This window comes from Lutra lutra, chromosome 10 (assembly GCF_902655055.1).
Source record: "Lutra lutra chromosome 10, mLutLut1.2, whole genome shotgun sequence".
Lineage (NCBI taxonomy): Eukaryota > Metazoa > Chordata > Mammalia > Carnivora > Mustelidae > Lutra > Lutra lutra.
The window spans coordinates 83907001-83932565 of record NC_062287.1 but is presented as its reverse complement, the minus strand read 5'-3'; the positions used below and the strand labels follow the sequence as shown (position 1 = coordinate 83932565).

General features: G+C 38.0%; 1 protein-coding gene across 1 annotated transcript in view; it reads left to right on the top strand.

Annotated features, from left to right (window-relative positions):
• DCDC1 (doublecortin domain containing 1) overlaps positions 1-25565 on the top strand; it is a 433096-nt gene that overhangs the window by 368268 nt on the left and 39263 nt on the right. The window contains 7 exon segments of the mRNA XM_047690790.1: positions 2464-2623; positions 7460-7618; positions 8745-8945; positions 12949-13042; positions 15273-15443; positions 22885-23070; positions 24492-24695. Coding sequence (XP_047546746.1) covers positions 2464-2623; positions 7460-7618; positions 8745-8945; positions 12949-13042; positions 15273-15443; positions 22885-23070; positions 24492-24695 — 1175 coding nt within the window.

Below are 25565 nucleotides of genomic sequence, written 5' to 3'. Positions count from 1 at the left end.
CTTTAGACAAAATTATATATTTAACAGGATTGTGTATTTTAATTCACACTACACTTTGGATGTGTAAAGAAAATGTAATTTATTTTGTCTTTAACAAATCAGGAATTCTTTGTTTTCTGTTAAGAAAAACAAAATTTCCAGTGAGGTTTAAATTTTGTCTCATCCATTAATTTGAATAGTCCCTTTAGGGAAATCTTTCAGATTCCCCAGTCCCCAGAGTCTCTCTTTAGTTCCTCTCTCAGATGGAAGGGAGTCTCTTGCTTTCTGAGTCTTGGTGACTGATGTCCATGGCTAGGTGACTGTGTGCCATTCTTTTGGCCCAGACAGTGCTTTGGGTGGGTGATGCTTCCTGCCTGACTCAGACTCAGACACTCTACTCTGCTCCCTTTGGCCCGCCTGAAGCCTGGCTATGGCTGAGTGTTCATCTCTGTTCTTACTAGAGGACCCCTTCACCCCTCCTTGACAACCACTTCTGGAAAGCTCTCTAGCATGACTCTTAGCAAATCTTGGGTCATGGCTGCATGCCTCAGAAACCAGATCCAGGTTGACAGGGCTGTGCCTCAGGTTGGAGTAGTGAGGGCAACTGGAGAGGTGACTTGTCACAGGCTTCTGAATAATGGACAGTGTCCTCCGTGTTTCCTTGGTGTAGCTTAGATGCCTGAAGTGAAGCCTGTAGGAGGAATCATGACATCCAACACTGGTTTTCCGCCTTCCTCTAGCTTCTGTCTCCCTCGGGCTCAGAAATGGTGGGTTTTCCCCAGGTCAACCTTGAGGTTAAAGCTTTGATATGCTAAATGGAAGCTCACAGAATTTAGAAGAATCCTAAATTATGATAGCGTCATCCTGATTTACACAGCCCTTGTCTTATGGGCTTATCAGGCTGTGCTTGAGTGTCGTAACTATCTTCGTACTTTTGCTTTCCTTTGTAACCTTTCTCATCAGCTTGTGGTCTTCCTCCTTCCCTTAGGCCTGCCCCAGGAAGGACAAAGGTCCTATACATAGAAAATCAAAAGGGAAAAATCATTAATATAATTTAAAACTTTTCCCTATTACATATATTGAATGTTGTACAGTAAGTTTGGCATGTGTCTTTCAAGGCATTAGGTACTTCAGTGAGGAATCTGGGATCCTAGAGAATGATCTAGAGACATATATCTAAATAATATACCCATTTGAATGGTTAGAATTTACAATAACTAACATTTTTTGGAAAGACATATCCTTTAGTACCTTTTTTTTTTCTTTTAGGCATTTTTAAAATTGAAGGGTAATTACCTATGTTGCTATATTTGTTTCAGGTATATAACATAGTGATCTGATATGTATATACATTATGAAATGGTCAGTGCCATAAATCTAGTTACCATTTGTCACCATACAGAGTTGTTTTAATATTATTGACTATATTCCCTATGCCATATATTGCATCCCCATGTCTGACCATTTTTATAACTGGAAGATTATACCTCTTACTCTCCTTCATCTATTTCATTCATCCCTCTATCCTTCTGACAATTATCAGCTTGTTCTCTGTATCTATGAGTCTGTTTCACTTTTGTTTTATTTGTTTTGTTTTTTAGATGTAAGTGAAATGTATGTGAAATAATACAGTATGTGTCTTTTACTGTCTGACTTATTTTACTTTTCAAAATACCCTCGAGGTACCGCCATGTTGACACAAATGGCAAGATTTCATTTTTTATGACTGCATAATATTCCATTATCTATATACCTCTTCTTTAAATCCATTCATTTGTTGATGGACACTTAGATTGTTTCCATGTCTTGGATATTATAAATAACACTGTGATGGACATAGGGGTGCTTATGTCTTTTCAAATTAGTGTTTTCATTTTCTTTGGATGAATACCTAGAAGTGGAATTGCTGGATCATATGGTAGTTGTAGTTTTAATTTTTTGAGGAGCCTCCATATTGTTTTCTGTAGTGGGTACGTCAGTGTATATTATCAATATGTGCTAGGGCTCTCTTCCTCAGCATCTTTTTTTTCTTGTTGTTTGTTTTGTTAATAGACATTCTGACCGGTGTGAGATGATATCTCACTGTGATTTTGATTTGATTTGATTTGCATTTCCCTGATGCTTAGTGATACTGAGCATCCTTTCATGTGTAGGTTGGCCATCTGTATGTCATCTCTGGAAGAATGTCTGTTCAGGTCCTCTGCCCATTTTTTAATCAGATTGTTTTTAGATATTGAATTTTATGATTCTTTGTATATTTTAGATGCTAGCCCCAATTTTAATAATTTTGACTGCGAATATCTTGGGGGGAAAGAATCTACAAAAATTAAGTGAAATCCAGTTTATTAAAGAGCAACTATCAGTGTTCTCTTAGACCAAATAGCTGAAAATTGTCTCCATTCTTCCTTTAACATGTGTTTTCCAATTCCTAGTGTTCTGCAATCATAACTGATATGTCTTTGCAATCTGTGCATTTCTGCTCAGCTCTTGTTTTAGAAGTCCAAAGTGACATTGTGTCTGGAGCCAAGCTTGCTGTGCATAAACCTGTAGCAATTTTTGGAGAAGAGAAGCAAATGATAGGACCAGAGGAAAAGCAAATGCAAGAAAATGCTTTAACAACAGAAAAAGCTTCCGGTGAAATTCTGTAAGTAATCAGCATGGCCAGAGAAACTACCTGGTTCCTCTCTGAACTTAGCTTATTAGCTCAACAGCACACAGCCCAAGCAGGGAACTCGTGCCACATTTGTGATATGGATGTCAGATGAAGAGCTAGGATTTATTTTTTTATTTATTTTTTATTTAAAAAAAAGATATTTATTTATTTATTTATTTGACAGAGAAAGAGAGAGAGAGAGAGAGATCACAAGTAGGCAGAGAGGCAGGCAGAGAGAGAGGGGGAAGCAGGCTCCCTGCTGAGCAGAGAGCCCAATGCGGGGCTCGATCCCAGGACCCTGAGACCATGACCTGAGCCGAGGGCAGAGGCTTTAACCCACTGAGCCACCCAGGCACCCCAAGAGCTAGGATTTAATTAGTTTTCTGGCAAAAAGATCGAGCTGGAGCTTCAATGTTCAACCATCACAATGATCTACTTGCAGTGATTTTATTATTATACTACTATTTTTAAAAGACTAGAATTTTAGAATTGCAAATTATTTGAGGAATCCATCATGTTTTGTTTCCATTAACATCAACTCCAGGAACAATTAAATTAATATAGGTTCAAGCCAGATGCATGTTAAAATACAGTCGTCATCCTGGGTCACTGAAGTGATTTCCAGATTGGTCTCTCTCTTCCTTTTCTCCTCTTCCCAGTTCACCTCCAAGTTCCATCTACAGACAATTATCTTTCTTTTTTTTTTTTTTTAAGATTTTATTTATTTGACAGACAGAGATCACATGTAGGCAGAGAGGCAGGCAGAGAGAGAGAGAGGAGGAAGCAGGCTCTCCACTGAGCAGAGAGCCCGATGCAGGGCTCGATCCCAGGACCCTGAGATCATGACCTGAGCCGAAGGCAGAGGCTTTAACCCACTGAGCCACCCAGGTGCCCCCAATTATCTTTCTAAACATAACCTTTTTTCTACAGTTCTTCAGTGGCTACCTACTGCAGATAGAAAAAACATTTACTCTGTAGTACCAAGCCCTTCTGACCTGAGTCCAGGCCCGTCATGGACCCTCATTTGCACCCCACGCCTACCTCCACTCCACACTTTTTCTTCCTGACACGCAAACAAGCTCCAGCTCAGCAACGACAAGCGGCCACTGAATATGGCATATTCTGCTTGTGCACCACTGCAGGCTCAGAGGAGCCCCTTATTTGTTGCTCTCCGTCTGAAGTGCCCTGACCCGCCTTGTACTCATGTGTGGAATGAGTCTTCATCGTTGAAATCAATCATGGTAATGATTGTATGGAGCACTGTTCTTAGCAGTACTTCTCCCCCCACCCCTGTAATTCCTTGTGGGCAAAACCCCTTGTCCGGCTTGTTCTGTGAAGACCAGGGTAGATGACTTTAATCATCCTCTACTGAATAAATGAAGGAACAATTGAATGAGTTTCCAAATTCTAAAACCATATATAGATAGTCAACTACCCTTGTGATAACAGTGAAAATTAATTTACATGTCATTTGAAACTATTTTACAAACCATTTTAAAAGACTGCTTCTATCCTCTATTGTAGGAACATCAATTTTATTTTAGGAAACAAACCCCTTCATCTTGATGAGTGATTCATCTGGTCCCATGTCTTGACACTCACAAAAGCACCAGAAGGCCTTTTTCAGAGAGAAATGATTTGGCCTAAATGGGTCTATTCCTCATTGGCTAGAGAATTTCTGAAGAATGTATCATCTGGCCTCTGAGTTATTAGACTGCCCATGGGAAAAAAGTAAACAGAAAGTGAGAAAAACAGAAAGAACATCTTTGAGAGCAAAGATCCACATTGTTCTAATTTTTAGATTTCTTCAAGGCCTGGAGTTCTTGAGTCCGCTCAAAACAAAGGGCAGGAATCTCCCGCACATTCCAGGCAGGCTCTTTTGATGCCATCTCTTGTTGAATACTCATCGTAACAGAGAGATCACTACTTCGCAAGCAGCCCTTTTTTTTTTTTTTAAAACGTATAATCTATTATTTGCCCCAGGGGTACAGGTCTGGAAATCATCAGTCTTAACACATTTCACATCACTCACCATAGTACATACCCTCCCCAATGTCCATAACACCACACCCCCCAGCAACCCTCAGTTTGTTTTGTGAGATTAAGAGTCTCTTATGGTTTGTCTCCCTCTTATCCCATCTTATTTCATTTTTTCCTTCCCTAACCCCCCACAACCCCCTGCCCTGCCTCTCAAATTCCTCATATCAGAGAGATCACATGATAATTGTCTTTCTCTGATTGACTTATTTCGCTCAGCATAATACCCTCTAGTTCCATCTATGTGGTTGCAAAGGGCAAGATTTTATTCCTTTTGATAAGGCAGTCCATTCTAGTGTAGAAATTATTTAGAACATCTCTGTCCTATGGTTTCATTTGTTTCTGTTTATACCCTTCCTCTTCTACTTAAAAGTCCTTAAAATATGCAAAGTTCATCATCATCAGGCTACTGGTTTCTCTCTTTTCTGGGCTAGCTTTCACTAGTTCTTTGAGACACTTTTGATGACTCAATCCTAAATCATCTTATGTTACAGAGTCACTTGAAGATTTCCCCAGAATTTCTCAAATTTGTTTGTTTGGAAGTTTTACTTATTTGAAAAGTGGGATGATTTAAGGAGGGATATCCGTAAAGCAAGAGGGTAAACATAGATCTAGAAGGAACCTTTTTGATAGTTGGATTCTGTGTCAAGATTTCTGTTAATAAAAATAAGCAAAATAGAAAAGAAACTCTGGAAGCACTCACCTCAGCTTTGCTGCCTTGTGAAAGAAAAGACTTTTTTAACATGGAGCTCAGGGAGAACTTTCCTATTTCCTTACTGAATTACAGGCAGGCCCTTCCCCCTTCTTAAGCCTTTTCACTTACTACCTTTCTCACTCACTTTATACCTGGCACAATAGTGTCTTTCTGTTCCTCAAATGAACCAAGCATATTCTTGTTTCAGAACCTCTCTATTTATTCTCTTTTTCCAGAAGGTTCTCTCTCTAGAACCTCACATGGATGGCTCCCTCCCATTTTCCACCTCTCAACTCAAACATTTTCTCTCAGAGGAGCCTTCTCAGACTCCATTGTTTAAGTAAACCCTACCCCACGCTGGCTAGTTTCTATCACAATATCTTGTTTTATTCCACTTATGGCGTTTATATTATTTATTCATATTTATTCATGCTTATATAACAGACTTGTCTGTTATATCTCTTCTGACCACTAGAATGTAAGCTCCAGAAACCCTGAGAACTTACCTGTTTTGTTCATCACTTAGAACTCTGTGCCTATCATATAGCAGATGTTCAAGAAACATCATTTAAAAGAATGAGTGACTAACTATGGAATGATTAGGTACATGAGGGAATGGAAAATTAATGAATTTATAAAGCAAGGTATATTTAAAAAGAGCTGTTCTAAAGTGGCTAGACTGTACTTCATTTGCCTGGAAGCCAAAGAGAATACAGATAAATTCCAAGTTAGAAAATTAAACATCTGGACTTGGAGGAAGGATCTTGTTTACACCTTGCTGAATGTGTTGTAACTAAGAATGACTTTTTCCTTCTCTGTTTTCCTCGAAGAAATAAAGTTGGTGGGAAAGCTGTGTTTTTTATTTTTAACACTAGATGGCACTGTTGTTTTTTAACTCCTGGGAAGATTTTTGACTTGAGCCAGCCGCTTGTGCACAATTTGAACAAGGCAGCTGTCACCCTCCAATTTCATATCCACGTATAATATTTGTGTTACATTTGAAAAGTGTATGGTCTGCTGTGCCAACACAGGAATTGACCCCGAAGATTTTGGTAATTTATATTGCTTCCAGTTATATCAATACTAGGAACACCTTGACAATTGCCACCTACCCACTCCCCTCCAGCTTTATTCACACGTATGCATAGTTAGACTGCTAGAATATGCTCACAGCTTTGCCTGTATATTTATCCCGCCTTGAGTGGAGCAATCTTCATATTGTGTTGTGATCTCTTGGAAGCAAATGTACTTCAACAGTGCTCCAGAATATGATAGTGATAGATCTGTATGGTGGCTAAGCTCCTGTTCACGTGGTCATCATAATAAGAAACCAGAAGGCTGATGACTCAGTTACTCAAACTATGACTATTTAAGTGTTTTAGTAACTTATTCTTTATCAAAAGTTTGCACGTCTGTGCCGATGCTATTTGAGCTTCCCTAGATTTGAGAGGAAAAGTTAAGTTAATTAAGATTTCTTAACATTGTCTAATGAGTAAACTTTAGGAAATGCAGTAATCTAGGCTGTCCTGTTCCAGACAGAATTATGACCCACTTCTGGAGTAGGCAGAAGGAATCTCATTACACATTCATTATGAATTTCTTAAACTACTGAGCAGTCTTAATCTTGCAGGTTTTTTTTTTTTTTTTTTTTTTTAGAGGAAGGAAGGGGCAAAGGGAGAGGGAGAGAGAATGTTAAGCAGGCTCCATGTGGAGTGTGCGTGGAGCACGATGCGGGGCTCAATCTCACAACCCTGAGGTCATGATCTGATGTGAAATCAAGAGTCTGATGCTCAACCGACTGAGCCACTAAGATGCCCCAATCTTACAGTTTTTGAAATATAATACATGGCCCCATTTTTCCCTGAATAGATAAAGATGAGTGCTATTTATTATGTAATTGGGGAATTTTATTTGTAGCCTTATATTAAAAGATTGAAATTATGTATTAGTGGGAGGTGGATTTGCAATGTTAGGCACCATAATAGAAATGTGATTTACAGATTCATCAACATCCTTTAGGATATGATCAGACTATACCTCAGAGAAAATTCTGTGAGTAAAAATCAGAATTCTTAGACTTGTGTTTACTTCTGTAGAGATTCACATGCAAGAGCCCATCTCCGAATGAAAGGTTGTCACACACTTCTCAGGTATGCCTGGCAGGAAACTCCTCATGACTTTGATGAGGATGACAGTCTTCCAAAGAAAATGGAAGAAGAACTCTTTGAAAATGTGGAACCACAGAAGAAACACAGGTAAAAAGTTGCAAGGAATTCTCATTAGAGATTTCTGCATGGTCTTAGATTTGCTCATTCTAGGGCGAAATGATTCCTCAGGGTTTGCATTACTGCTAGCCGCCATTTATATTAACATACACATTTGTGTCTTGGGTTTTTTACTAAGTGTTTGCAAGTATCTGTGGGAAGGCCCTTCTCCCCTTAGCTTATTTTGCGCCATGTAATATAATTTCTTGTTCACTTGTGTGTCTTTTATATTAAGCAGTAAGCTTATCCACCTTTGCATCCTAATAACATAAAGCCTATGTATTTGTTGAACAAATGTGTGAATGATCTTAAGAATAAACATGTAAGATGCCCTAATGTCTTTAAGAAATTAGTAAAATGTAGTTTCTTCCTTTTTAACTTTATTTTTTTCTGGTCAATGTCCAATGAAATAACGGGAATTTATAGTACTTTGTATTATTTCATAACCTTTAGACATTTGCTTACCATTATGGCATTTTGTATAAATCAAACGGCTTTGGCATTTCAACAGTTAGCATTGCCCCATGCACATACTAGGGGCTTCGTAGATATTTATAGATTAACTTAATTGACAATGCATTGTGATGTTTAATATATTTCATAAGTCTGCTTATTGCCTTAAGCTCCTTAAGCAGGAGATTCCTTTGAATTAACTTATTAGCATATCATTCTCTTTTATGATATTCTATGGGAAGATTGAAAAATTTGGAGAATGGCATTCTATTTGCAGGGAGACTAGACTGAGGCTAGAAACAACCCTGATTTGAACACCTTTGTTTTTCCCTTTTCCATTTCTACCTGGCCCTCTCCTTTTCCCATTCCTTTTCCCTTTAACTAAATTCCCTCTTCAACTCAGTTTCTTTCTGCTATGCTGATGAGTTTCTCATATTCTCTTGGATGGACATTTATTCCTGTTACAGAATAAACTCAGAATTCTGCTCTTACCATCTGCTTGGCCCTGCCAGGCGATAGCGGTGCTGCTGTCCCAAAGGTAATGCCTCACCAGGATCCGTGCATTCGGTTCGCATCGGGTCTCTCAGCAACAGAGCTTGCCGTCTCCAGCACACTGAGTGCACAGGACATTTTTCGGCCTCTAATGGGATTTTCTTTTTCTCAGCCATTCTCCAAAGCAGAGTAAATTGCAGAAGCTTTGCCGCCAGCAGTTTGAATACAGAGATGGGCAAATTATAAGCTGTGCTGCTCCTCAGCTAGTTTTGGGAGTTCGAGGTCCTGATCTGCGCTCAGGCACGGAGGTAGTTTTGGTGGAGAAAAAAACAGATGATAGTCATCAACGATGGATGCACAAGAAAGGCAGCAGGTAAACCCATTATACTGGGTGTCAATATACCAAATATATGAATGGCAGCCTAAGAGATCTGGTATGGTACCCGCAGAGCAGCGGGAGTATATGTGGGGACTTTGGATTTTCTATTGAAGGTAGCCAATGCCTTTTTTTAATCCTACTCAGAGAAGAAAAAGAGAGTGAAATCAAATGTAAATGTTCAGTAGTCTATACATAAGTTATCCACTGTCAGTTCAGTTAAGGAATGTGAAATCTGACCTACTGGGTTCATAGTTTTAACTGGCTATGGAAATTAAGAGAAAACTGGGCTGCCATCTGATTCTTTTTTTATGATCTGAAAGGATCAAGTAAGAACTTAAGGAGTCCCCATTTTAAAAAATGGTGCAGTATTTTTCAGTAACTCAATCTCCTGCCCCTCCCCACAAGCACACTTTTCTGCCGTTCCTTATTTCCATCAAATAACCAATGGATACAGCTTCTGCTTACACAGTGAAAATGAATTCTTACCTTAACAAATATATCAATCCAGTCTAACCTCATGGCTGGCCCTTGTTTGGATCCAGATTCAAGCTGACCACTCTCAAAAGTTATTTCTAAGACAATTAGAGGAAAAGCCTGGGTGCCAGATGACACAAAAGAAGTCTTATTAATTTTGTTGGGTGTCCTAATAGTTCAATGGCTATGTTTAAATAAAGAAAAATTCTGACCACTGGTATATATATCATAGTATTTACAGATAAAATGAAGAAGTAGGTCAGACTTGCATTAAAATACTCTAGCAAAAGCAAAAATGTAAAAAGTTGGAGGGAATGGATGAGATGAGAATGGCAGCGTGTTGACACCTGTTGCGTCGTGGTGGCTTCTTCTGGCTTCTTCTTCTCTGTTTTTGTTCATATACGAACATATCTTTAACCAGAAAGAAAACAACTCCTTGGTTTTTAGATTGGTTTGTTTCAAATTCAGTCGTTAGTCTTTTATGGTGAGCCTCTGGGGCCTCTTCAATCTCTTGACATCTGTGTGATACATTTTTTCCCCCCACCCCAGGGAAGAGGTGTGATTTTCATTGGCTTCTCAAAAGGTGTATGATGTGAAAGGTTTAGGAACTGCTGCTTTGACAGAGACTGTGCAAGCTTTAGTGGGCAAGAGCAGCAGCCCAGCATGGGCAGGAAGGGAGCAAGTCTCACTGTTCACTGTCTAAGATGAGCCAAGTACCAGCAAGGAACACTTACTGGACTTGTTTTCAAGAAGGTTGAAAAGCCAACCTGTAGCTAGACCTGTGAATGTGTTCCTTTGCCTTGTTCATCCTAGCTAAGCTAACCTTATGACAGGGAGCTAAGAGGCAAGTTTTTGTCCCTGTGAATGATTTGTTATATGGGACCAGAATTCATTCATTCTGCTGCAAATGGTGATTAAGGGCGGCGTTCTGGGAGCTGGTGCTTCAGCTGAGATCAAACACATGAAAATCCCCGCAGAGGTAGTGCTAATAGGCTCTACATTTCTGGAATTTAGTAATACATCTCACTGCTTTAGCTTACTGTATTACAGTGGAGGTCCTCCTTGAACCCAGTTGGAAATTGCCAGAGACTCACTTGGTTTCCAGCCACACAGAAGAATGGTCCAGGTCAACTTTTGAGATAACCTGGCATCTTTCTCCCATTTCCAACTCTGGCAAAATCTGAATTAATCGTTTGGCTTCTAAAGGGAAATATGTAAGCTCGGGGATGAAAATACCCTCAACGGGACCCAGAATTATACAGGGGAAAATACAGTGTCATGGGCTTTGGAGCTACAAGAGATCTTTAAAATTTCCTTAATCACTTGATCATTTGATTTCAAAGCTAGGTACGCTGGGACCCGGGACACTGACTTGCAAGCACTCATTCCCTAGGTTTGTGGAAGGGGCTGTGGTATCGTGCGAGATATCCCTGGGACACAGAAGAAGGTCTCACACTGCCTTTTGGCACATAGTGTGTTTTATGTACAGATCCATAAACTCAAGCTTCCTGCAAAACTTAAGCATTCCTGCTAAGGCCAGTGTCAGTTGATGGTACTGTTCAAAAATGAAAAGGGAAACCAACATTATCACGGCTCAGCATGGCACTGAAGCATGGGAGAAGTTGCTACGGCTGTTCTAAGCAGCAGACACATAGATAGCCAGGTAACAGATGTTGGCATCTCAATAGGTCATTGCAGGAGATGCACGATCATTCATTCACATGAATAATATTGAGTGTCAATGAAAATGCAAGACCCAAGCTATGCGAATGGCGAGGTTAAACAGGTGAAGAGTAGAGAATAGCAGCTCTCGTGCAGTTCCCAGTTTTGATAAATGCTAAAAAGGTATTTAATGAGATCCAATACCCATTTTTTAATTTAAAATGATACATCATTAATTAACAATAGAAGGAAGAAATACATTGCAAGATTAACAGGGATTATCTTGTAGTAATATGAGTAATGCCTAAAAGTCTGTTACAATTTTTACTCTATTTTCCAGTTCTTCGTAAATTCTTTACAGTGAGGTTATGTTGTTTTATATTTATTTATAGTACAGAAGTTTAAATTAGATATCTGGAATTTTTTTAAGTCTTGAAAGGAGAAATATATTACTTTTATAACAGACCCTTTCTCACCTTCTCCTCTCCCCTTCACTCCCACATCATTAAATTTTATAGGACGAGTTATATTTTCCACAGCAGGAATGCCACTGCTGGTGTGTGTGTAATGTAACTATGTTGACAGACATAAAGAATGGACTTTTTCTATACAGACAGTTTCCTTGAATGTTTGGCTTACTTTGCTTTTAAGTGATGCAAGGAGAAGAATTTGAGGATTTTAGCTCAATAATTTTCTTTCCTTCTTTCGGTCAAAGTGGCTTTATGTGAGCTCCTATACAAGACAACTTAACAATATTCAACATATATCTTGGACTTTTAGGGAATAGTCCTTTAGAAAAAGAGAATTGGAGGAAAAGCTATAAAAAAATCACAACCATTAATAATAGTGGCTCATTCTAAGTGACGTGTGCCAAACAATATTCTATGTATTTTCTGTTCATTAATTCATTTCATTCCCACAAGACTCTTTTGAGGCAAGCATCATTATCCTATTTTACAGATGAGGAAACAAAGGTGTGGGATTGTTAACCAAAGCCATATAGCTACTAAGAAGTAGATTCAGGATTCAAACTTGAGCCCTCTGGCTCGAGAATCCATGTTCTTAATCGTTCTGCCACACGATTAAATAGCAGGAGGTAAGGAGGGTATATCGGTCTGGGTTCAATTTGGAGACAAAAACCACACTGTGATTTCAAGAAGATGTGAAACATAAAGAATTAAACAATGATGAAAGAGTAACTATTAGATTAAAAAAAAAAAATCCAGTGTATGGTCCTCTGGGGCTGAGGGAGTTGAGGACAAATTTGAAATCAGGCCTTTCCCAAGGCCGGAGTTCAGAACTCATTAGAAAAGGTACAGATACAGCTAACTGGATGGCAAAAGTCTGTTGGTCTGCCTGACCAGACCTGGTCTGTGGTTGCTCTGCTAGCAGGAAGTAGCCCTCTGGAACATATGCAGGGGTGCAACTGGTTTAGGGGCACACAGGTATGGAAAAGGAGCAGGGTGCTGGAGAGGCAGAAGGTTTAGAGCATGTCATGTCCATGTCAGGAGGGCCACGAGCAAATGATTATCAGGCCAGGGCTGTGAGGCTTCCCAGGGGCCACACATCCCCGGCACCTGGTTAGGGCGGAGCATCCCTGGATGTCCTCACTCCCAACTGGTAACCCCATGCAGCAGCCAGGAAGAGCAAGGGAGCCCCTTCCTCCTGCAGTGTTCTTCTAGCAATCTCTACTGAGAAAGCTTCATATTGTGCTTCTGTGAGGGAGAAATGCTTAAAGGATTCATATCCATTATCACAAAGCACGCATGGAGCTGAGAGGCAGCACTCTGGTAGGTGGCACAGAGGGAGCTCTGATCGGGTTACACTACTTGATAACAAGCCTAATCCTGTTTTCCCAAAGGACCTTTCACCTGGTGAGTAACCCAGACCTTGTGCTGGCAGTGTCTATGACCAAAACAAGAAATGATGTCTGTGGCTATCCAGTTATTATTCAGGTAAGATATATATATATAGGCTAAGTAGTAATCATCGCCCTTTATTTAAAGTTAAGTAAAGCTCTGTGCTTCCTTGTTGTGGAGAAAGATAATGGCTGTCATAGAAACCTATTTTGAATGCCATTGTTAAAATATTTACAATAGTCTGCCTAGATTTCAAATTCAGCATGTTCATGTAGCTCTTAATTTAGTTTAATCCAACAGATGGTGATTGTGGGCTTGCTGCATGTCAGGACTCATGCTAGTTACTTAAATCAAATCCAAGGGCAAGCATGAAAAATTATCCCAGTAGCATTCATATGGTCTCAGTGGCGGCTACGGTCAAGTGAATAGCTGTTAGAGGCAACTGTTTTAAACTCACTGATTGGGACCTACGCAAGCCCCCTCTTACCTGGCAACTGGAGGGAAAGAGCATGATCAGAGAGGTCTTCCCAAAGGGTGTGAACTCATCAATGTTCACTCTGCTAAGATACACATTTGAAATACACGTAACATACTTTAGCAAATGCTTGTAGCAGCCAAACAGCTTTTGGAGACTCCAGAGAAAACTGGGTTCATTTGAGTTTTGGATAAAGATCTGTGGAGTTCTTTTTTCTTGTTTATCTGTCATCCTTACTTGTAACCAAAGACACTCCTAAATAGATTTATGTTTTTCCTTGCTAGGAGGAAAGAAAGCTTAGGAGCACCCCTGCTCTGAATTTATTTTTTGTATCCTCCATAGTATTTACCATCTTTTGTTGAACAGAATATATTATCCCCAAAGTACATTTGTTTTATTCCATGTTTTTAATAGCAACGAGGCAGCTTGTTTCGCAGGTCCTGAATCCATAATTGGGATATAGCAATCTGGACAAATATCAAAGCTTAATTAAATCTTCTACCCTGCTGATAAATATGGACAAAAAATTTATTCTAGGGGACATCATATATATAACATCACATTCTTCCCTGTCAGGTGCCTCTTTGGCATGGGCCACGGTGAGATTAAAACCTCATGCAGATGCAAATTCTGTACCTTAATCAGCTTCAAAAAATTATAGATATTGACATTTTCCCCTAACGTTCCCATTTTTAAGAAGTGAGTTTGATCTCAAGGTAATTTGTATTACCTTTCAAGATTTTTTCTTTGCTGATGTTCCACTTTTATTTCTTGAAGCATTTGGTTTGTGAGAAAATATTAAAGTTCATGTAAAATAATAAAAACAAGTCATGTTAGGTTAATGTTACAAGACCCCCCACTCTCTGTTCCTTGAAACATAGTCTTTGTTTTCCATGCCTCTGAGGGATCCTCTATTGTCTGACCTATTAAATTTTCTTAAGACCCATTTATTTTCCTCTTTACTATCAATCTCTCTTTGGTAAAGTGAATGCTATTCATTATAAAGTTCCTTTAGGTGTCATGATATGTTTAGTTAGAACTAATCTACTAGTTTAAATTCTCTAAAATTGAAACTACTCTTTTCTTTACTTATGCTTGAGCCAAGTTTTATAATAGAATAAATGTGCTGTTCTGTTACATATAAAACTGTTTGTACTCATAGTTTTAAAAAATCATCTCAATAATCAGGGAAACATAAATTAAAATAGCAACAAGACACTATTTTTCATTTATTAAATTTGTTTGGGCAAGAATGTGAGGAAAACGGGCTGTATCATATACTATTGGTGTAAGTATAAACTAGAATAACCTCTCTAGAAATCATTTTGATATGAGAAAGCTTAATATGATATCTCATAATATTTAAAAATGATCCTGTTATTTTATCAGCAATTGTACTTGAGGAGTTTGTTCTAAAGAATTTTTCATGGATTTACATGAAAATTTATTCATATGATTATTCATTGCTTTTTTGCTTATAATAAGGACAATTTGAGGAACAATCTACATGTTTATTGGTGATTGGTAAAATAAAAACATCACTAAGATCAAATAGGATATATCCTTTAAAAAAGTTAGAAAAAGTTTCATGGGATATTCTTATTTAAAAAAAACTAATGCATTTACCAAATTATTTGCATTTTGTGATTTCATTTTTGCAAATCAAAGGATGCATATTTAGAAATATAAAAAATATGGCACATATAATCATTAAATATAAATGATTATTACTGCATAGAATTATGAGTCATTATCTATACTTTCTTAATTTATGCAATGAAAATGTAACAGCTATAATCAAATCATAAACTCTCCTGTCTGTTTGACTCCATATTTTATCCTTTTTTTCAGAAATACAAACCACATAACAATGGGACGTCCAATCAAAAGTGGAATTATGTGGAAGATAGCAAAGCTTTTGTGGCCTTTCATAGCACTGCACTGGACAAGGAGATCACAGCAGCAAATTATGCTGGTATTTGTACATCCTCTGTGATTAAAGAGGAAGACGTTGACCAACCAGTAAGTGGTCCTTTTCTACTAAGGATAAAAGAAAAATAGGAGAAAATGGAGTAATTTAATAAAGGTAGAACTTCTTTTTTTTCCTAGAAAACCTTATATTCACACAAATTAAACACTGATTTCTGAATGAAATCACTTACACTGTGTGATTTTGGCTAGGAAACAATGAAGGAATGTTGGTATTACCCTCTTATATTGTTTCAATGGCTCCCTATCATCAGCACCACCTTTGGTCCATCATCAGTTCATGAGAACACTCATGAATGAGGATAAGGACGTATGCTACGCTCCCACAGGTGTGCCTGCCATACTAGATGTCACTTGACTCCAAAAAGCATATTAAGGTGCACATGATTGTAAGTGACTTTAACTGTATTACATTATACCACGCATAGGTCTAAATTTGAATACCTATATTCTGATTTTTAGAGGAAATAATTTTTCAAATGTGGACCTGTAGTCTTTATTCATAAGGAATTGTTTCATACTTTACAAATACCTGAGGTATTTGTGGGTCTGTATGTCAAAGTACCTTGCTGTTGTTGATTACTATTGGCCTGTAGAAATCTCGTGATGCGCTACAAGATTCTCTATCCTCTTTGCGTCTCAGTCTTCCCTAAATAGCTGCTCTTCTCCTTCACCCCAGATTCCCTGGCTCTACTAAATCACTTGCATTTGCCTAAATTCACCATACCATGTTTCATGTCTTTGGTCTTGACTATGCTATCCTCTCCCCCAACCCCTTTTGCCTTTGTCTATGAACTCCTACCAGTTAGCAAATGTGCTGTCAAAGACTAAGGTCATCTTAAAAGGAATCAAGTCAGCTTGAAAAGGGTCCCAGTTCAAAGACAGAACAATTTAAGCATCAGTAAGACTACTGAATGTGGTGCATTGATATTCATCAATATGTTTAAATCCGTATGTTCATACTGATATTAAACAAGGATAACAGTAATTCATTGATCACAATTAGATGATGCTAAGGAACCAATTAGTTACTTTGAGAGCTTGGAAATGAAGAATCAGGCATTTTCCCCCCTTACTTTATGATCTGTATCTTAGGATAACAAAATAGTAGGTGAGAAGTTTCACTTCATAGGAATATCCCAGCTAATAATTAAATAAGGTATGAAAAAATTTGGAGCCACTATGTTGTAAACTTTATTAAATTAATTGATCTAGACAGTGGTTACCAGTGTCTACTACCATTACAGAGACACAACAGATAATATATGCCCTTTGATGGAAGTACATAATACCATTTATGAAGTGTTCCTCCCCCCAAAAATGTAACTGGAATTTAATCAAGTTTTTCATTCTAACTAATAATTTACTGGAAATATAGGAGATAAAGGAACATGGTAAATGACACAAAAACCATGTAGTCATCAAAATCCTAACTGAATACCTAAAATAAATTACAATAAAGGAAAAAAGAGAGAAAGAGTTATAGAAGAACATGGAAATTAACAAAAGAAATTTAAGAAGTATAGAAACCAATTATAATGTATTGAGCTGATTTTGATTCTGTTTCAAACAAATTATAAGAGGAGAGAGAGATGATTGTAGAAATTTGAATACTGACTAAATATTTTACTATATTAAGATAGTATTATGGTTAATTTCAGGGGTGATATTACAGTTACAATAAAAGAATTTTTATCTTTTAGAGGTACATACCTAAATATTTAAGAATGAAATGATATGATGCTTCAAAGTAATCTATGGTAGGAATAAGAAGTGGGTTGGGGAAGGAGATCAAACAAGATTGGTAATTGTTGATAATTGTTGAAGCTGGGTAAAGGGTAGAGGGGTTTGTATCCTACTTTGGTATATGATTGAAATTTTCTGGGATTATACAACTCATGTTTTTATTGAAAGACACAGGAAAGGAGGAACTGTACAGCTGGTGGGAAAGAAAAGAAGGCAGTAATTATAGAGATAGATGGTAGAATGCAGGCTGAGTTTTAGAGGGCGGTGACATGAAAGGTGTGGGCAATACTGGAACAGAGGTCTCAGTGGACATTTTGGTGTTCTGCTTAAGAAAAGGTTAATAGTTTAAGCACTGGATTCTTCTACTTGACAATTTTGTTAGAAATATTTAAAAAACTATTTTGTGTACTTTTTCTTAACCAGAATAGACAGAGCATCACTATGTTGGTTACAGTGCCATGCGTCAGATAGTTGGCATACTAGGTTTACTCTGAACTCATCCTAAAATCATACATGCAACTTACTTTCTTCAAGATAATTCTTGAAGACCATTTGCTGTCATTTTTCTTACTAATAAGAATGCAACTTAGGAGATACATCAGCATGACTTCAATGCAGTATAAACTGGCTCTGTTTGCAAAATGAGTTCTTTAATCAGAGACTGAAATGGACTTCTAAGGTCGTTTTTTTAAAACTTGAACACAGTTGCCACTTTCAGTGGCTTCCTCAATAACTTCTGGTCTTTAGCACCAATCACAACACTCTTATTTCATCACCTGGAAACTACTCAGTTAACAAATCAGGAATAAACAGATGTTGATGAGAATGGGGACAAAGGGGAACCCTCTTACACTGTTGATGGGAATGCAAACTGGTGCAGTCACTTTGGAAAACAGTATAGAGATTCCTCAAAAAAAGTTAGAAATAGAACTACCCTATGACCCAGTAATTGCACTACTAGGTATTTATCCAAAGGATACAAACATGGTGATTTGAAGAGGCACATGCACCCCAATGTTTATAGCAGTGATGCCCACAGTAGTCAAAATATGGAAAGAGTCCAGATGTCCATCGACAAATGAATGGAAAAAAACATGTGAGATATATATATATATGTGTGTGTGTATACATTCCACACACATTCCACACAATAGAATATTACTCAGCCATCAAAAATAATAAAATCTTGCCATTTGCAATGACATGGATGGAAATAGAAGGTATTATGCTAAGTGAAATAAGTCAGTCAGAGAAAGACAAATACCATATGATTTCACTTATATGAGGAATTTAAGAAACAAAACAGATGAACATAGGAGAAGGGAAGGGGAAAAATAAGATGAAAATAGGGAGGCAAACCATAAAATGCTGAACTCAAGGAAACAAACTGAGGGTTGCTGAAGGGGAGGTGGGTGAGGTGAAGGGGTGATTGGGTGTTGGGCATTAAGGAGGGCAGTTGCATCTTGTGAATTTTGGGGTATTTTCCCTATAGGCCTTTAAAACTTGGTTGCATTTTAGTAAATCTAGATAAAATTTAGATAATTTTTGTTAACTTTTATTAACTTCCAGATAGTAATTGTAGAAGCTGAGTGTGGGTTCATGGGGGAATCACTATACTGTACTATTTTTTGTATGATTGAAATATTTTATAATAAAAATGGAAAGAAAGGAGACCTAGAGTTTAGGTCTCAATGATTTTAAAACTAGTGCCTTTCTTTAACCATATAATCAAGATGTTCTTCTTATGCTAACCAAAATACAACTTCCCAGTTTCTAACAATTACTTGTTCTAAAAGATTATAATTTTACTTTCTCAATAGTTAAATGATAGCCTATCTGATAGAAGTTAATATGATTAATCTGAAGAGTACAGTAATATATCAATTCTAGGATACATAGATTAAATAGATTCCTGGACCTGGAGAGGAAGGAAATTACTCGTTGTACAAAGACTCTAGGCCAGTGATTCGTCCTTAACTTTTTTAGAGATACAGACTTCTTCTTTTCCCCCCAAAATGCACGTGTATTCACAAACACTTTAGTGTAAGTTTTAGGGAGTTTATAGACTCCCCCTGAAATTCATTTTGGGTGTAGGGTAAAAACTCCTTTTCTAGACCACATCCTAAGGGATAGCTTAGAAAAAGGAAACTCATATGAAGTAAATATTATATGTTAGATAGCTACTGTATGTTACATACTGATCAGTCTTAGTGATTTTCATACATGGTATCTCATTCAAATAATAAATATGATGAGGACACAATAATTTATTCACAACCACCTTAGCTACTATACAATGGCAATGATCATTATTGATCAGACTAACCCCATGTAATAGACTATATATCTATAAAGCCAAATGAACAGATCAAGTTATTCATTTCAATAAATCAAGGAAAATTTTATCGAGAAAATAATTAGTCAAATCAATTGCCTGGTATTCTAGATAGAATACCAGGGGCTGACTTACTGAACTTTTAAACTCTGTTTGCATTCTACAGGCATAGTTAACCTGGGAGCTCCCCAAATGTATTGCCTTTTTATTTCCATCAGCAGTTTCAAAACAATATTAAATGTGAATGAATTAATCAAAACTCTAGTTTACACTGTGTTCATGCACGGTTGCCAAAATAAAGCAATTCAGAGATCATCAAGCCTGTAGCACCACGGTCATGGGGACTGATGTTTTAATGAATGAAAAATACATTTTCTGGATACTTTTCAATAGGCTTCTTTAGTATAATAAGGAAAATCATTGGCATGCAATTCATCATGAAGTACATGCTTTTCTATAGAAATGATTCTGCCTGTAATATTCAGTTCCATCTAAACAGGGATATTTTAATTTTCTGCCTTTCAGTAATGTGTAGAAAATGGAAATTGTATGTGCATATAGAGAAATCCATAGTGAAATTTAAGAATTACATCTTCAAAAGTGTCATATAAATGTTGGCTTTGAATTGAGGTAGCTCTACATACTTATAGGGAGTACTTGAAGCAATATGAGAAAGGTAAAAAAGCCAAGAACTTGGAATCAAATGTCAGTTTTATATTTCAGTTCTGCCATGTATTACTGGAGTATCCTTAAATGAAAACTTCCCTCTTGGAGTTTTTGTTTTCTCATCTGTAAATTGATTGTGAGTGATGATAACTCTGGCTGTATTTAAGTTTTAGCTTTGTGAGGACAAAAGCAAATTAGAGAGTCTATATAAAAGTATTCTAAAATTTTATTATGGAAATTTTCATGCATAGACCAGGATAGTATAGTATAGAATAGTAAACTAGAATTAGTATACCAAGATATACTAAAAATAGAAATAATATAATGAAAAATAGAATAGTATAATGTATTCCTTTTTTTTTTAGTATAATGAATTCCAATATACTTTTCATCCAAATTCAACTATTATAAAGGTTTTGCAATCTTTACAAACCCCAGACATGATACCATTCCACCTTAAACTTAAGAGTATACTTCTAAAAAGTTTGAACATTTTCTTACATAATCATTATACCATTATGACACCTAATGAAATTAACAATAATCCTTTGGCCATCAATCAAGTATCCTGTTCTTTTTATTTTTATTTTTTTAAAGATTTTATTTATTTATTTGACAGAGATCACAAATAGGCAAAGAAGCAGGCAGAGAGAGAGGAGGAAGCAGGCTCCCCCCTGAGCAGAGATCCCCTTTGTGGGACTCGATCCCAGGACCCTGGGATCATGACCTGAGCCGAAGGCAGAGGCTTTAACCCACTGAGCCACCCAGGCTCCCCAAGTATCCTGTTCTTAATCAAATTTCTGAGGTTCTTTAAGAAAGTCTTCTTATGGATGGTTGATGTGAATCAGGATTCAAGCAAGGTCCTCATATGATACTTAGCTGTTGATTCTAGAATTGTCTTATAGAATGCATACTGTTTGGATTTGTCTACTTCTTATGGCATTTTTTTTAAAGATTTGTTTATTTATTTCACAGACAGAGATCACAAGTAGGCAGAGAGGCAGGCAGAGAGAGAGGAGGAAGCAGGCTCCCTGCTGAGCAGAGAGCCCAATGTGGGACTCGATCTCAGGACCCTGGGACCATGACCTGAACCGAAGGCAGAGGCTTTAACCCACTGAGCCACCCAGGCGCCCTCTTATGGCATTTTAAAATTTATTTGTCTAGCCCCCATAATTTCTGTAAAAGGAATTTAATACTAGAGTAGTAATTAGATTTATGATCAACATTTTTTGACCAGAATCTTCGGGGGTTCATGGTTATTTCATATTGATCACTTATGCAAGAATACAATGTCTGGATTTTCCATTCTTAGTGATTATGGGTATCAGTGGGCATGAGTAGAACCTAACCTCACATTTAACAAATCTCCCAATGACCTCTCATCTAGTGTCACTCTTTGGTGATCTTTGCCTGAATCAATTATTTCATTAGGAGTTTCAGTAGAGTCAATTTTGTCTAAGTCTATCATTTCCCCCCAACATTTATTAGCTAAACTCTTAATGTAAGGAAGAACTTCAATGAGGTTCATCCTCTTCAGCTAGGTATTTGACTACCCAAAAATATGGTTTTTAAGGGATGGTAAGATGAATGTTAATTCTTTCTATCCATTCATTTATCTATTGTGGTACAATAAACCACCTGAAAACTTAGTGGCTTCAACCAAGAACCACTTTTTTTATTCTGTGGGCCAAAAATTTGAGCTGGACTCAGTGGGGCCACTCTGCTGGTCTTGCCCAGGGTCAGTAACATGACCCTAATTTGTGGTCATTGGGTGGTATGTCAGTAGTTTGGTGGTTCTGTGGGGACTGGATGGTTAAAGATGGTCTCCCTTACATGTCTGGAGATTGTGGCTGTTAGCTGGGGGCCTAGGTTCTTCTCAAGGCTTCTTAAGTAAGCTAGCTCAAGTTTGTTCACATTGTGTTCTCAGGGTTCCCATCGCAGTCAAAAGAACAACCTCCAGCGTGCAAGCAAGTCTTATGCATCTGCTTGCCTCACATTTACTAATGTTGCTATGGCCAAAACAAGTCACATGGCCTTGCTCAGATTCAAAGAAAGGACAAAGATTGATTGGAGGAACAGCACAGTCACATTTCAGAAGGCCATGCAAACCAGGATGGAGCGGTTTTCTTGTGGCCATCTCTGCAAATAATTGGCCACACTTTCTAATGACCAGTTTTTCCAAGTTATAAATTGGTGCCAGTTTACTTACAAGTATTTTTAGTATCATTATAAGCTCATGGGATTTTTATTTTCAACTACATCCAAAGTGTTTTGGTTATCTTTCTTTTTGCTGTCCCCAAATTGTCCACTTTGGGCCAGTGGAGGCTCCCCCATGTTGTTGGTTCTTGTATGTTTTTAAAATGATTCCTTACTCTTGGATGGCTTCTTTTCTTTCCAGGCACCACAAGACATCACTTGCTCTTCTTATACATTTCTTGCCCCCAATCTGGAACTGACCATTCCTGCAGGAAACCCCGATCCTTGACATAAGTTATACTAATTACTGTTGCACTGTCATTGCCTCTCGCCTTTTTCAGTCAACAGAATTTGGAAGTATGTTTTTAAAAAATATAATTAGTAGGGAGCAAAATGATGCATTCATGTTGAGGTCTCAAATTTAGCATTTGGGGATTAATAAAGTGCTCTATTTGTATTGTAAATATTCTTCAAAAATGCTCTCATCCTTTGGATGTACCTACATAAAACCATCTTTATTCCTTTTTTTAGGGATACTATTATCTCGCACCGACTGGAAAGAGAAAAACACTGCTCTGCTTAGCATGTGGGCGATCCATGAGAGCAGAGAAGGGGCTCAAACAGTTGCTTCCAGGCCTGCCATTCCTCTGTGCCTCGGGCTCCAAGACCCAGAAGCAGTTCTCACGAGGGCCTTTCAAGGTCATCAGTGTGGCAGGGGTATGTAATGACCTGAGTTTGTTAATACGCGTGTGGCATCACTTTGGAAACTTTGATGCATTCATTATCTGCCTTGCACTCAAGTTCATCTGCACCCATCCAATTCATTTTCCTCTGATGCCCCTTTACCATTCCACCTGCATTGATTTCCTCTGGTCCATTGTAATTTAAAATACCTTGTCTATTAATAGTTCGATACAGTCTTTGAAGTTAATTGGGCACTTCTGTGGCTTTAATCATCTACTAACACCTTCCACTGCTCTCTGTGTTGCTTTTAGATGAGGAAGTAACTGCAAATCTTTACACAGTGGACCAGCTTTCTTGCCTATACTCACAGGGCAAACTTCTTTTTACTAGCATGGAACATTTCAGGAGGAATTTGACATGTTGTTAATGGCTGTTCAGGTTGGGTGCCTGAATTCATGCATCCATGTCTAATACTATTTATAGCTCATGGAGAAAAAAGAAAAAAAATCCCTGCCACTTTCCTGCAATCTTAATTTAAAATGACACCACTTGAAAAGTCCTCTCCTTCAAGTTTAGAGTAGGATGTGCTAAAGGGACTTACACACTTATATAAAAAGGAGCAGTTCCTAAAGAGGAACCTTCCAACTTGGTGTGCTCTCCAGGGCTTGCTGTCTCCATTTCCAGATCTTTCTCCTCGGTCCCCTAAACTGGATACACAGTGCAGTGTGGGAAGGGTCTGGAGGGGACAGGAACAGTTGCAATAAATTTTAAGTGCAACAGTAACTCTGAAGGTGAAAAGAAGTCAGTCCTCTGGAGACGACTGAAGGCAGTTGTCTTGACTTTAGTGATGGTGGGGTTAAGGAGGTGCTGGTGAGCTATTTGGAAAGAATCCTCAGTGTTAAAGCAACTCAGAAAGCGTTTTTCCTTCAAAGCAGCATCCTGAGTAGGGAGGGAAAGGGGAAGTGTGGTGTCCACCACCCTAATTATCATGTAGATTAGGACTGCACTCATTCCCCTCCCCATTCATCAGTATCTGCCACCACAGGGTGGCATTATCCTTGGGTTAAAGAGGAAGAGATTATCTGTAGTGCCAGCATCCCATTACTTCAAGGCCAGGCTTTCTCTGGCCCCTGCATCCTTTTCCCCCAGCTCCTGTCACAGGAGAAGGCAGAGTAGAAAACGGGAGAAGGCCAGAAACACAAGCCAGAGGCCTAAAGTCACCTAGAGACTCAGTGACAGGGCTGGGAAGAGAACTGAGTTCTGACTCAATGTTCTTCCCACTGCGGTATCCAATACCTACAACATGCAGAGTGAGCGTCTCAAAATTTAGATACCACACCCAGGTGCATGCAAATGTTTCTTAAATTAAGGGACAGAAACATACCAAAACAACAAAAACTAAAAGTAAAAGCTTGAGTAGACCTTTGTGCTTTTTCGTTTTTGTTTTTGATCAGGCTGATTTGTCTTCTTATGAGGCTGAGAAAACGCTAAGTTATTATGAAGAACGCCTGTTATCTTTACGGAGGAAGACCTGCACCCAAGTTGTACCTCCTAGTGGTACAGCAGCTACGCACCAGAAGGCAGTGAAAATAATTGCATACAGAAACGGAGGTGGATATCGGAATGGGAAGTTAATTGTGGCTGGAACATTCCCCACAGTAAGTGACTATAACTTAAACATTTCTTGCATCCTCCAAGGTAAAGATAATAGTGATTCTTCTGACAAGAAAAAAAGCAGTGGGATTGAATGATAAATGTCCCTGGCCAGTTTCACCAATTTAGGTTAATGAGATCAAGATCTCTGTTTTCTTTTCTTTTCTTTTTTTTCCAAGATCTCTGTTTTCTTAAAGATATTCTTTTTTATTGTATTTCTTTGGATACAGACTTAGAAAGAAGGGAAACCAGAATATGATTTTTAGATTGGCTCCAGAGCAAAGATACATAAAAGCAGTGGGGGGAGGTGGGGGAAGTTACCAGATTTTCTTCATTTGTGTGATAGAGAGAATGCCCCCGCCTTTTTTTCACCTTCCTTCCCATTCCAGCTTCAAGCTGTATGTCATCTGAATATTCTAAGAGCTGCCGCCTCATTTATCATTTGTAAAATCTGAGCACTTATTTGTTGACAGGTTGTTTCATTTCATTCTCAAATCAGAGAAGCAAGAGTTGTGTTAGGAAGGAACTTGTGGTTTCTGTCGTAGAGCTCAAAAGGTCCAAACCCAGCTTTGTCCTTCTTTTGTTTGGTGATTATCTTGTCTATACATTCTGACCAATGCCTTTAACAGTGTATTTTATAAGCAAAATTAAATGTGATATGGACATACCCTGGAGACTTCCTTGAAAACACACACATACACACCTACTTGTTCTATTCGCCTTCTGAATGCAAGTAGCCTTTTTATTAAGATATTATTCAGTGAACTAAACAAATCCCAAAAGTTAGCAACTCCAAGATTCACCCGGAGGACCACAGCTGGCTTGTGGAGTCTTGGAAAAAATGTCAACCTCTCAGCCTGTTTCCCTATCTGCAA